This window comes from Curcuma longa, chromosome 11 (assembly GCF_044706935.1).
Source record: "Curcuma longa cultivar G26 ecotype Majalengka, Jawa Barat chromosome 11, ITB_CL_G26_1.1, whole genome shotgun sequence".
Classification (NCBI taxonomy): Eukaryota; Viridiplantae; Streptophyta; class Magnoliopsida; order Zingiberales; family Zingiberaceae; genus Curcuma; species Curcuma longa.
The window spans coordinates 26976828-26990269 of record NC_133871.1 but is presented as its reverse complement, the minus strand read 5'-3'; the positions used below and the strand labels follow the sequence as shown (position 1 = coordinate 26990269).

General features: G+C 44.5%; 3 protein-coding genes across 4 annotated transcripts; 2 read left to right on the top strand and 1 right to left on the bottom strand.

Moving 5' to 3' along the window:
• The first annotated feature begins 1060 nt into the window (after window positions 1-1060).
• LOC141840060 (DEAD-box ATP-dependent RNA helicase 22) lies at window positions 1061-5421 on the top strand. Its single transcript, XM_074727951.1, has 8 exons — window positions 1061-1411; window positions 2211-2492; window positions 2920-3042; window positions 3353-3795; window positions 4201-4528; window positions 4819-4971; window positions 5068-5116; window positions 5202-5421. Exons 1-8 carry the CDS (start codon window positions 1061-1063, stop codon window positions 5240-5242), a joined length of 1770 nt encoding a protein of 589 aa, XP_074584052.1. The 3' UTR covers window positions 5243-5421.
• Window positions 5422-6363: 942 nt separating this feature from the next.
• On the top strand, window positions 6364-7631 carry LOC141840649 (peroxidase 65-like). Its single transcript, XM_074728698.1, has one exon. The coding sequence runs from the start codon at window positions 6364-6366 to the stop codon at window positions 7366-7368; it is 1005 nt and encodes a 334-aa protein (XP_074584799.1). The 3' UTR covers window positions 7369-7631.
• Window positions 7632-8678: 1047 nt separating this feature from the next.
• Window positions 8679-11033, bottom strand: LOC141842271 (exocyst complex component EXO70B1-like). 2 transcript variants are annotated; one of them, XM_074730485.1, is made up of 2 exons: window positions 9811-11033; window positions 8679-9573 (listed from the first exon to the last, which is right to left on the bottom strand). In XM_074730485.1, the coding sequence occupies exons 1-2, from the start codon at window positions 10944-10946 to the stop codon at window positions 9045-9047; spliced, it is 1665 nt and encodes a 554-aa protein (XP_074586586.1). In that variant the 5' UTR covers window positions 10947-11033; the 3' UTR covers window positions 8679-9044. The 2 variants fall into 2 exon arrangements, with proteins under 2 accessions (XP_074586586.1, XP_074586585.1); XM_074730484.1 differs by having other exon boundaries at window positions 8679-11033.
• Between the last annotated feature and the right edge of the window lie 2409 nt (window positions 11034-13442).

The window sequence follows — 13442 nt, the reverse complement described above, 5'->3', positions numbered from 1 at the left end:
GGTTGACACACTGCATGCAGTGGATCCCACATTTGACCCACATCCATGCAGTTGAGTGTGTCATGTTGAATTTCATGCTATATTTTTCCTTTTTCTTTTCCATTTGATATCATATTCCTGCGGACCAATGAGTTCTTGGAGAGGATCTGCTTGCATAAAAGGTCTCAGAATTCCTTGAACAAGGATTAGACTAAGTAAAGCGTGTCTAAATAGCTAATCTTGGAGTTTGACAGCAATAACACTTCATAAATGATGCGCATTAAGGAACGAGTGATATTATTAAATGACAGATGACTATTCCAAAACTGCAGAAAATCTAGAAATATGATAGCATACTCATTTCCCAAGCAACTCATTTTCTATTTCTTGAGGTTGGAAAATATCGGATGGAAATGAAGCTGGCGGAAGTCGCCGGTTAGCCATGGATCGAAAACCTTATATTCGATCGCAAAGAAGTTCCCTTTCATCAAAACCATTCATAAAAGATACCTCATATTTTTGGTCGATCTAACAAAGTAAAATAGAATAACTAATATAAACTTCTCATGTATCCATAAATCATGAAAATTAAACAGAATGGCCATCTTACCACCTTATCTCGAGCTCCGAGGTCGATGTGAGATCCATACCAAGAGACATAAGTGTCGACGAAACCGGTGCTTTACTCTGGATCATGGAACAATGAACCAAGAATAAAGATCGTCACAAAGTGAGATGATTGCAAAAGAAAACCTGAGAGCTTGAGCGGAGGAGGCTCGCGACGAGCGTCGTCGTTCCTCCTGCGAGCGTTCGGAAGGCGTCCGCGAGAGGATGCGATAGAACAGGAGCATGACGGAGTTCTAGATTATATCCTTATATCAAATGAGCACTTTCGTTTGAATACTATAGACCCGCTTAAATCTGCCCGAATAATAAATTGGATCCGATAACTCTCCTGCCTGAGGACTTTATTAATGGACCCGAATAAACGGATCTGAAACATGAAACCCGATAACCCTTCCCTCAGCTCTGGAGTAAAAAGGGGAGGCGGCGGCCGCGCTGCGGCGAAGCGAACGCAGTGATGAACACTCTTCGCCGAACTCCTCTGTTCCATGGCTTCGTCGCCGCGCTATCTCCGCGAGCGTCCCACTCAGTACGAATTCTCTTCTTTGCTCCACGGCCGCCCTTGAGGCCTCCAAACTGTCGGACCTCCTCGTCCTTCCCCTGGCCCAGGGTGAGGCCCCTCGCCACTGCCAGAGCCTTTGCCTCCGCCGCGGCGGACGGCGCAGAAGAATCGTCCACGGAGAGCGTTGATGCGTCCGGCAGCTATTTCTTCGCGGGAGATGGCGTCTCTTGGAATTCGCTGGGGATCTCTGACCGCCTCAGCCGTGCTCTCTCCACTGCCTCCTTGCAGAAGCCCTCACTTATTCAGGTATCTCCCGTCCCGTGTCATGTTTTGCCTTCATATGTGATGGTTGGGCTATTACGGTCGTGTACCCTTCTGTATGTTTGAATAAATGCGTAGCCGAGAACATTTTTGAATCTTCGACTTCCTACGGCTCCAACTTATATTTGCTTGATTCTTGAGCAACTCTTTTCATTAAATTATCCATTGCTTCCTTGCAGAAGCCCTTTTGTATCCAGGTCTCTCTGGTACCGCGTCCTGTTCTGTTTGCCAGTTTGTTGATTAATCTATCACTGTTATAGCCTTCTATATTGTTGAATAAACGCGTAGCCTAGAAAATCTGGTTTTGGAATTTCAACTTACTAATTAGATTTTCCTTGATTGATTCTCGGTGGACCTCTCTATCCGTAGGTTTATCTGGAATTCTAGGACTAAAGTTTTGACGGAGTTGGTATTTCTGAAAATTGGTGAAAAATAATAAGTTGGGAGACTTTTAGCTTGGAGCCTGGCGTAAATATTTCTCATGACTGAGTGGATATTGGCATGCAAAAGGAATTTCTAGATGAGAAATAACTTACTGATTTGCTTAAGGATTGGTTTGTTCCTCTACTAAGATATCCATAAAAAATCTCCTCTTCCCCTCCTCATCTATTCTCTCATATCTTGATTCATATGTTCATTGTTGTTTCCTCTTATCTAAAGTTCCCCTTGCACTTCAACAACTTCTGATGTTGAAGTCAGATCTTTATGTTTATGTTGCTACAGTATAGACATTGTTGTATTTAGTACTTAGACATTGAGGTCTATATATGATTATTTTTCTCAGGCAGCTTCTATTCCCCATATTCTTACTGGTGAAGATGTGATAATTGCGGCAGAGACAGGAAGTGGTAAAACTCATGGCTACTTGGTTCCACTAATTGAGAAAGTATCTAGTAATTTGGATCCTCATGAAGATTTATCCGAGGGAAGTCACAGGAAGCACAAGACATATCTTGTCCTTTGCCCTAATGTGATGCTTTGTGAGCAAGTAGCTAACATGGCCAATGGTTTGATCGACGATTCTGGTGAGCCAATTGTCAAAGTCGCAGCAGTTTGTGGACAGAAGGTAAGAACCATGCTCTACATTTGGTCCAAATTATGTGGTTGATGTTGGATTATCAATTGGTTATGTACCATTTGTCAGTTGTTTACAATCTGTACAGTTGTCAATTGATTTATGATGCTTCATCTACAAGTTTGTTCTTATGGCTATCAGATTTTTTTATTTAACGGGATCAGATTTTTATAACCATAGGTTGCTTTGTGATCCGTAAATTAGAGCCTTTTCATTTTGGCTCAAAGTTACTTTGTCTTCATTTAAATGTCAAAGGGGTTAACAAGTTGCAAAAATACAACTATCCTGCAAAGCCTGCTTAACCCAGTTATACATGAGCACATGCGAGGTTCTTTAGATGAAGCAGCCTCTGAAGGATGATGATATTGTGTTAATGCTTTAATATTCACACCTCACAGTTCTAAAATGGTTACTGCAGGGATGGCCAAGGTTTCAGCCTGATATTCTTGTCTCTACTCCAGCTGCTCTTTTGAATTACCTGTTTGACTTTGACCCAGAGAAAAAGCGGCGTGCTACTTTTTTTAGAGATATCAGATCTGTGGTAAGTTAGCTCCTTGAACTTATTTAGATGGACCAGAAATGGGTTTTGTTTTCTGTTCTCAAGTTAGGAATAGCTAGTAACTAATGTTATTTTCAATTAGAAAAAATTATATATGAAACTGACTGATAATCATGAGTAACTGAGTGTCAATCTATTTTTGTTTTACACTAAATGTTCATATAGATATATGACTGTCAGTGATGGTGTTATAAATAAACACAATTTGTTACGTTTATGAACTTATTTTGAAATAAATAGATTTTGTTGTTAAGCTGAAAGGCCTTCAATCTGATTATCTTTTACAATACAGGTGTTTGATGAAGCAGATATGCTTCTCTGTGGGAGTTTTCAAAACCAAGTTATCCGTTTAATACACATGTTGCGTTTTGAAGAAAAATTATTGTCTAGGGCGGAAGCTTCTGAAAAAGAGATTGTTATCGACACAAGCAGCGAACGCAATGTAGAGCTTAAAGTTGAAGATACAAGTTATGAGCTGCTTCTTGATAATGATGAGGAAGAATCTGATAATCCCATTGGCAATGATGTCCCTGAAACTGATGGCAGAGAACCATTGAGTAGCAGGATGAAGGACTGGAGGAGAGTTAGGAAACATTATACACGCAGTAAACAATATATTTTTGTTGCTGCCACACTTCCTGGTAGCGGGAAGAAAACTGCTGGTGGAGTATTGAAGCATATGTTTCCTGATGCCACATGGGTCAGTGGAAGTTTCCTCCATCGACACAGCCCTAGGTCGGTATGCTATTTTCTTTCAGAAGTTCAACCATAATATTTTTAATTGAAGTGGGTGAAATTCTGCATGGATAAGTATCAAGCAGTTTGTTGCTTTACAAAATTTTTGCAACTCATACCAATGCTTAATGTCGATTTTATGAAGAATGTTTGATGAGATTTAACCGTGTGGTTTGTGAATATAGAAATTTTTTTCATGCCGGTTCATGTGATGCATAGTATGGTACGGCTGCACGTCTTGTCATCTTATATGAAATGCTTACTAATCAAACACCATAGTGAAATGGCAAACAACTCCTCCTTTCTCAATCCACAGACAGTCGAACAATTAATTTATTATAGGTCATTTTTGCGTTTATACTCCATTTCAATGACAAGGTTGCTATGTTTTCTACTGGCCCACAGGTTAGAGCAGAGATGGATTGAAGTAACAGCTGATACACAAGTTGATGCCCTTCTTGATGCAGTAAACTATAGTCAGATATGTCGACCCCAAGACTCTCACGTCAATGCATGCAGAACCATGGTTTTCGCTAATACAGTTGATGCTGTTCGATCAGTGGCAAAGATATTGGAAAGTGCTGGGTTTGAATGTACTTTGTACCATAGAGAAGGATCTCTAGAGGAACGTACAAACAACTTAAACCATTTTCGTGAAAAAGGTGGGATTCTTGTCTGCACAGATGCTGCTGCTCGTGGTCTTGACATACCAAATATTTCACATGTCATTCAGGTATACATTCTGGTCATGTAGTTTGAAATAATAGACGTGTGCATCTATAATTTCCTTGTTTGATTCTTTGTGTTGGAGCTTTAGCTTCAATCAATTATGTGCACTGACAATGATACAACAACCTCTAACTTGATGTTTTCTCTAGCATCTTTAATTGCTGAGTTTCTTTGATCTACATACCAAATGATGGAATGCTCAAACAAGTTATCATATGATTCATAGAGATGTTACTGGTTTGTTATCTGCATCATCGTTCTAAGGACTAATTTCATCTTTTGGTTCAAGAAAAGGCCGAGTTTGCTACATCAGCTGTAGATTTTCTCCATAGGGTTGGGCGCACAGCCAGAGCCGGTCAGTCTGGAGCTGTCACTAGTTTGTATACCAAATCCAACCGAGATCTTGTATCTGCTGTCCGCCATGCCGAGAAGATCGGCGAGCCTGTGGTAAGTTCAAACTCAAATTTTGTCTCATCGAGGAAGAGACATGAGATTGCTAACAAGCTCGCTATATACTGACTGATGGCTTTTGTTTGCGTTCAGGAGAAAGCATTTAGCAGGAAAAGAAGCTTCAGAAACAAACTTAAAAAAGGTAAACACATCAATCTTCCTTTTGATCATTTTCCTCCACGGCCTTTGCACCACTTTGGATCACTTCCATCCTTGGATTTTTGCAGGTCGGAGTAAGTTCCAAGATGCCTCTTTACTTTCAGCTTAACATGAACGAGTCATGGAAATTCTTCCAACGACAGAGACATCATTTCGTTTGTAATGAGCATGCTACATGCTTAATCATGATGTTGTGTTGTGTTCTGCAATTAATTTTTTGTTACAAATTTTGTAAATCTATAAATCTGCAAGGATATTTTATTATTGCGAAACTTAAATGATGATAAACTCCGCTGTCGGGAAACGGCGACAACGCTGACGTCCCCGTTTCTGAAACGCTGGGAAACGTTTCCATCCGTAGAAACGTTGAATTCTGCCCCTACCACCTTCGCCAGGCCCCGAAAACGCAAGCCCCTTTGTTCCTTGTTCGTCAGGCTCTTTGTCCGCCCCTTCCAGTGGCTCCCTCCTCAGCAAATCCGCCAGCGCGAACACCCCGCCGGTGGCCATCAGCGCCGCTGCCCCTTCGTGGCACCCCTTCGCCCTGCTGCCTTCGTCAGGCCTTCTGGCTTATAAATTATAACGCTGCTATACAGTGCTCCTTGTCCGTCCCTTCCAGTGGCTCCCTCCTCAACAAATCCGCAGCGCAGACACCCCGTCGGCGTCCATCAGCGCCGCTGCCCCTTCATGTGACACTCCTTCGTGACGATTTGATAAGATCTTCGACGTTTTCAAAATCTGAAAACTTCAACTATTATCGTTTCCTATTTTTATTTTCACGTTTTCGTTTCTCGTCTCCAAATTTTCAGACAGTATGATGATAAATCTATGAATTATATCTTCAGATGGAGACTCAGGTAAAATGTTGATGGGGGATCGGGACCCACGTGGCCGAGTGGGTTATGGTCCCCACCAAATGCATGCACATGATTAGTTTAGCTTGGCAGCTCCATCTGCGGCGCGAACGCTGCCTCATCTCCAACGCGGTGCACCGACTGCACCTCATCATATTAAAACGGTACGAATCTAAGAAGATTTGTTTGTTAGAGGAGACCGCAATTAGATTAATCGCCCGCCAAACGGTCGATTCACTGTGCGTATCTTGTCGTCTCCTGGGCTCTGTTTCGCTAGATTTGGCAGGCACCGAACGGTCTTCTAATCCGTCACCGCAATCTACGCTGCTTAATCCACTTATAAGGCCAGCTCAGTCGAGTCCGCTGCCTTTGCTCTCCGATGGCGAATCAGCTCCGCCGCCGCCCTCCATGGATGCTGCTCGCCGCCGCCGCGGTGTTCTTGCTGGCTTCCTCTGCCGGCGCCGGGCTGACCACCCGTTACTACCGCAAGTCCTGCCCCAGGGCGGAGCAGATCGTGGCGGAGGTGGTGATGAACAAGCAGATCACCAGCCCGACCACGGCCGCCGGCGCGCTCCGCCTCTTCTTCCACGACTGCTTCGTCGGCGGCTGCGACGCCTCCGTCCTGGTCTCCACCAACGCGTTCAACCGCGCGGAGCGCCAGGCGGACATCAACCTCTCCCTCCCCGGCGACGCCTTCGACGCGGTGGTGCGCGCCAAGACGGCGCTGGAGCTGGCCTGCCCCGGGGCGGTGTCCTGCGCCGACATTCTCGCGCTCGCCGCCCGCGACCTGGTGACCATGCTCGGCGGGCCGTTCTTCGCCGTGCCGCTCGGCCGCAAGGACGCGCTGGCGTCCCGCGCCGCCGCCGTGGAGGGCAACCTCCCGCGGCCCAACATGACGGCGGGCGCCATGGTCGCGCTCTTCGCCGCCAAGGGATTCTCGGTGCGGGAGATGGTGGCGCTCGCCGGCGCGCACACGGTGGGGTTCTCCCACTGCAAGGAGTTCGCGGCGCGCATCTTCCAGGGAGGAGGAGGAGCGTTCGACCCGGCCATGGAACCGAGATTCGCGCGGGCGCTGCAGAGGGCCTGCGCCAACTACCTCAACGACGGCACCATCTCCACCTTCAACGACGTGATGACGCCGGGGAAGTTCGACAACATGTACTACCTCAACCTGAAGAGGGGGCTGGGGCTGCTGGCGTCGGACCAAACGCTGGCGGCCGATGCCAGGACGCGGCCGTTCGTGGACCTCTACGCCTCCAACCAATCGGCCTTCTTCGACGACTTCAGCCGCGCCATGGTGAAGCTCAGCCTCGTCGGAGTGAAAACAGAGAGCAACGGGGAGGTCCGGCGGCGGTGCGACCAGTTCAACAACCTGGCCACCTGAAACAAGATTGAAATCTTTAATTTGATTGCGTTATTGTTGTTGCGTTGTCGCTTGCTTGAATTGATGAATCCAGTTATTTGGGGTAACGATTTGTCTTCAAATAATATTTATCTTCTAGTGAGATGAGAGCATGCATGTTCTTCCAATGTGATATTGATTCCTGAATCATTTCGTTTTGGTTGCTATATCTATATCTTCCAATTGTATAGTTATTATTTTGTGTATTTTGAGATGATCTATAAATTCTTCAATACTTTGTGTTATAGTTGAATAAGAAATTATTTCCTTTAACCTTGGAACTTCTTTAATACCTTGTGCATATTTAAAATTGTGACTATAACTTAAAATTTTAATTTATATGCCAAATTACCACAAATTAATTATAGAAACTGACACCAGTTGGAAAAAAATCTAGCAAACAAGATGATCAAAATTAATAGAGATGAAGAAGAAATAAATAAATGAAGCTTCCAAATATATGATGGGCTCTATGTTTGGAAGATATGTAACCCCCGTTCTTTGGTTAAAAAAAAATTGTAAAAAAAATGCATTAAAGTTGATGTAAATTGAAAGCATGCTCATGTGAACTTTTGTATGAAGTTAAGATTTTTCATATTATTATGATGCTGTATATGTAACATGGTATACTTTTGTGTATTAATCATGTAGATTATACATAGATAGTGAATTATCAATCAGAAAAATGGGCCACTACATCTTTCACAGGAATTGTTAAGACCCTTTCGTATCTCTAGGTTCCAAAGTGCACCAATCAGAAATCAATTTTCTAAAAGGAAATTAGATTTCATGATCCCCTGGTTTCCTAAGACAGTCTCCATCATTCAAGTCTTAGAATACTAGAAATTTCTTTCATAAGTGTATGAACTTATGTAATATGCTAACATTTGTCGATTTATGTTTGAAACAATTGCACATGAAGTATGAATTATGAATGTGGGAAAGAGAGTCTAAAAAGGTGAGATGGTCTGAAGTTTATGACAGTCATGGAATCGATATCTGATTGCAGTAAATTTGGAATAAAAGTGTAAGGTCACACAAAAATTGAAATCCTTAGCTATCACATGTATCATTCTAAAATCCTCAAGTGGCAATACAACACATTTCCATGTTATCATAGTTATTTGAGACACAAAAGAGAGAAAGAGAGATAGCAAGCATACCTACTTGGATTTTGTGATGTGTTTTCTTTGATCTGCAAACATCTTGAGAGGAATCAGATATGTTAAAGAAAAAAAAAGTAAAAGATAACTGATAAAATCTGTGAACCAAAATTGTAAAACCATCTAGAGTTCAATAAGCTTCATAGCATGCAAAACTTGAAAGAAAAAAGTGTACAATAACGTATGTTAAATTTGATGATTCTCAAAAGGACACTAGTAGTAGACGCTGTATGAACATGCTAAACAAATACTGAAATGGGAAAAAAGAAACAAATTTCCTTACAGAGGGAAACTTTAACTGGCATATCTCTAAGGGAAATCAATTAGCAAGGTCTTCTTCATATCAGATGCGTTGCAGCTCTGACTCCCCAATTACACAGCGTTCTTGAATACTTCCAATGAGCAGGGCTGCTAAGACTTAACATGATGTGTCTCCCTCTTAAGAATCTAAAGAATTTCAGCTTCCACAATCACCAGTCTCTTAGCATAACATCATTAGTGAGATCTTCTTCTGTTGTGTAGAAAAGGATTAGTCCCCTCAAAAAAATCAGACAAAGCCATTTCGAGATCCTCGACTGAGTACTTGATGTACAACTCCGGGTGTCTACCACTCTCTATATGTTGCCGGAAACGCCCAAGAAAGGCCCGGTATGCTGGCAGCAACTTCTCTGAGATTGAAATCCTGAGCTCCTCCCTCAGCTGGGTGTCTGGCACAAACCAATTGGCTTGAGTTTTGTGAGCTTCGTCAAAAGAAGCATTGAAAGCTTTGAACCTATCCCTCAAAGTGGACTTGGAGACTCCCGATGAGAAGCTACCGCTGACATGAATACCCTCATCTCTCAAACAGTGGAGAATTTTGACCCATGTAGCTCTCTGATAGTTAGTTGCAGACAGCCGGAACATCCCCGTGAGCTTTCTCAAGTAGTCATCACCAATCATCTCGCGGAGTTCTGATGAGCCCTTCACCTTGTGTACTATATAGTGGATATTGTTCATCAGGAAGAGGTGCAAGAGAGCATTATCCCTGTATAGAGCGGCCTTGTTTTCAAGATTGTGCTGCAGAACAACTATGATCCAACTCAAGTGGGCAGCGAGTGGAGTTTGGTTCTCAGACTCCGGGAAATCAAGCTCCAATGGTGCAGCTCCAGCTGCAGCAAAGTCATCACCAGATAATCTGGTGCTAGCTGATGGCTTTGTTACTATGAGCTCCATGAGAGTGGGCTTGTAGTCAGAGATGAGATTGATGTAGTTCATGACGTACCGAGTTAGTGGGTGGATGGTGCCGCCAGGGACCGGAGTCTTGGGTGGATCCCGAAGCACTGCATTCTCAAACTCAGAAAGGATTCCCCTAATAGCCTCGGCGAGCCGGGAGAGGATTTCGGCGGCTTGGGTGTAGATGGATTCGGCGGACTTGGATTGGAACACAACCCCGACATCCGGGAGGAGATCAGATATTGTGTCATGGAGGTCGATAATCTTGAAGAGCTTTTCCGGCGACCTACGACCGATGCTGATGGCTTCGGCGAATCCAAATAGTTGGATAGCAGCGCCTTTGACTGTTTCGGTGAAAGGGGCATCATCAGCGATCCCAAGGCCATCAAAGATGCGTTCACAAAGACGACGCTCGCTGGCAAAGACGATCCGAACGCAGATCCGGGCGGCACGGATCCAGCGCCGTATCTTTGCCTCAAGAGCGTCCCACTCGAGACGCTGGACTTCCCCGATGCTAAGCTTCTCCACCCCTAGATGCCGGAAGCAGACGTCTATCGCCGCCTTCCGGGACCCGGCGTAGACCTGCACGCACTCCCGGCCGTACCCGGCGTCAATCATCCGCTCCGCGATGCTCCGAAGGTCCTCTACCGCGTCCGCCGGAAGCAGATCCATCTCCCGGATGCTTTTCGTTGACCGGATGCTACTCCGGCGGATGCTGCTGCTCCCACCCACCGAATCAGAAGAAAATGATTCTCCTTCCCGACTTGCATTCACGCTGCCCTCAACATCAGAAAGATCGCCCATCTCCTCCGCTGAAGCGGAGCTCATCGAGAGCGAGCTCAAATCGACGAGCGCTTCGACCTCAATCTCGGTCGCCCGCGAGAGCAACAAGTTCCGGAACTCGTCCTCGAGCCGCGCCATCGCGATCTGGATCGCGTTCTCCGAAGATGAAGAGGACGACCGCCGCGGGCTGCCCGCCGCGACCGGTTCCTTTATGGAACGTCGGATCTCGTCGACGGCGCGCAGGTACCTCTCCGCTTCAGAGCGTTCCCCGGTGTCGAACAGCATCCGCTCCTCCCCGCCCGAAGATGCCGTGGAGTCCCACCGCAAGATCAGCTTTTCCGCCGCCTCCAGGTCGGCCTCGGCCAGATCCGCCGACGACGCCGATCCTACTGACCCCTCCATCAAATCGCTAGGGCAATTTCCCTGAAGCAATCGTCGCTCGTGTACGGCGCCTCAAGCTGCTGCCTTCTTCCTTCTCCCCTCAAGACTCGAATCCCGTCTTTAATCGCGATGCAGAGAGAGAGAAGACAGCGCCATGACTTTGACCTCCCGTGACGGTACAGAATATCCCAGAGGTCCGGCGTCACACCATACCGAGAGGCCGAAATCGTCGCCAAATCTAACGGACCACAACTTTCCATCAATCATCAAACCGTCATTATCATGCCACGTGTCCAAACGAAGATGGTCTTGTGTGCCAGGGGGATCAGTAGAAGAAATCAACGGCTCCAGCAGCTTCCTATCAGAAGACGGTCTAATTCTGTCCGTCGGATCGAGATCATGAACTTACGGCGCACTGACCATTGGGCACGATGCACGTTATCTTCCACCGACGTAAATGGACCCGAGAATCGCACCTCAGAAGGCAGCCCCGGCTTCCCACGCCTCTTGATTGGCTGTAACCAGTGGTCCCCACTCGACAAGTCTGCCTAAGAGGGAGGAAATATTAAGCGGTTCTGCTCTGGCGTAGATTTACTGGCACAGCCTTGTCGTTGCTAGCATGCACCGCACGGCTCCCACCCCAATCCCCAAACAAGAATTGTTTAGTAATTTAATACTTAATAAATACTAAATACGTTCATTACACCAAAGGTTTTATATTTCCAATTTGATATTTTTGCCTTTTTTAGAAAATAGATTAGCAAGACCCAACAAAACAATTAATTTGGATCATAATAATGCTAATCAAGCATGCCATGTTTTATCTTAATAATCCCTTAATCATGTTTGATATCGACAATTATTATTTGACACCACTTAACGAGTTGTTGTTAGTTTGTAAATTCGCAATTAATGCAGTTGATGAAATGAAATATATCTATTAAAATTAATTTAAACTAAATAAAATTTCAAATGACTCACCGTCCAGCGCACACCAGACAGGATAGTTGGGCCATGTACGTGCAAGTTGGCTACTAGATCTTGGGGACCACCCTATTTAATGGCTTTATGCCTTATTTTGTGTATATTTATATAAGAATTTCTGTCAAAAAATAACTGAAGCGCCATCAAACTTCAATAACTCTTCCTTTAAGAAATTTCACAAATTTTATATTGCTTTTAATTCGACTTTGATGAGAGGTAGGGATTGGCCGTCGTATGTACTTCTCGATTTACTCTGGTGGTCGGTGGGAAACTTCCGTTAGACCGTATTTGCAGCACCCTCAGGGATTGAGTCCATGAGACTGACTGGGATTTATCATTTTTAAATAATCAAGATTTGTCCCCGGGATAATGGTGTCGTGGTAGGACATTCAAGTTGTTACCTAAGTACCTGCGATTCGATCCCCAACCATGACGTATTTGTAAAAATTTTCTTCCAAATGGAGAGCGCAATCAAAGGATGCTGCGTCCCGAGCTGGCCGCTGCGTGCACTTTCCGATTTATGTTTTTTTAAATAATCAAGATTTAATTTTACTTATGATGTCATTATACTTTTTTAAATTTAATTAATAGATGAAATATGGTACCGTCAGACAAAAGCAGCAGATTAGAGTTGAATGCGACAAAAAAAAATTATATAAATTTAAATAAAAATATTGATAAATCTGGCGAAAAATTGTTTCTGAAGAATATATTTATTTTCTAAATTATTGTCATTGGTTGCTTCTTGTAGCCGTTTGATAAAGATTCTAAGGCTGGTAATGAAAGTTCTTCTGGTCGATGGAATTCCCAACTCACTGCGCTGGCTACGGCTCATTTTAGATCCGGAGCCATCTCCCATGGCGGAAATCGTCCAAAGTCTTCGATTTCATCATCTTCCTCAATCAGCGCGTGGTTCTCCTGTAGAAGACCTACTGATCGATCATGGTTTCGTTTGTTTTGGTGGGAAACTGGTTGGTTTTTGAGATGCTTCGCCTAATTTTTTTAGGTTGTAATGTGGCGTTCTTCCTGTTACACCAAACCCTATGTTTGGTCATTTGGAGCTTGGTGTTCTTCTGCCTGCTACGGTGGTGGACGAGGTGCGTGGTTGACGGCGGACTCTCCGTTCCTCAGTCGGGGCTATCTAATTCGTCCGAGTTCTTCGTTCCGGCACTGCCATAAGTAAGGACCGGCGCCGCGCCGCGGCTGCAAGTAAGGTCTGCTCCTGTGTATCGTCCGATGGTGTTTAATTTGTGCAATTTCAGCGCGGTTGGAAATGGGAGGACGATGTGCAGGAAGGGGTAGACGACTCACAGCTCCTTTCAATCTGGACAATCTTGTGACTCTCTTCCTTTAGGAGGGTGCTGTTATTCTCGCTGTGGAGGTGAGATGAAGTTTCATATTGAGATTTTCATTCAATTTTATATTCCTTTTAATCAATCTCTTGCACATCATGCCATTTAATAATCAAGCAAAGAATATACAATGCCATTTTGTCAACTACAGAGTTGGAGATCTTTGTCCTAGTTTCTTGTT

Coding starts and splice junctions, on each gene's coding strand:
- LOC141840060 (XM_074727951.1), top strand. CDS start 1,061: ATGAACACTCTTCGCCGAACTCCTCTGTTCCATGGCTTCGTCGCCGCG. Junction 2,493..2,919: donor CAGCAGTTTGTGGACAGAAG/GTAAGAACCATG, acceptor TGGTTACTGCAG/GGATGGCCAAGGTTTCAGCC. Junction 4,972..5,067: donor AGAAGATCGGCGAGCCTGTG/GTAAGTTCAAAC, acceptor GTTTGCGTTCAG/GAGAAAGCATTTAGCAGGAA.
- LOC141840649 (XM_074728698.1), top strand. CDS start 6,364: ATGGCGAATCAGCTCCGCCGCCGCCCTCCATGGATGCTGCTCGCCGCC.
- LOC141842271 (XM_074730484.1), bottom strand. CDS start 10,946: ATGGAGGGGTCAGTAGGATCGGCGTCGTCGGCGGATCTGGCCGAGGCC.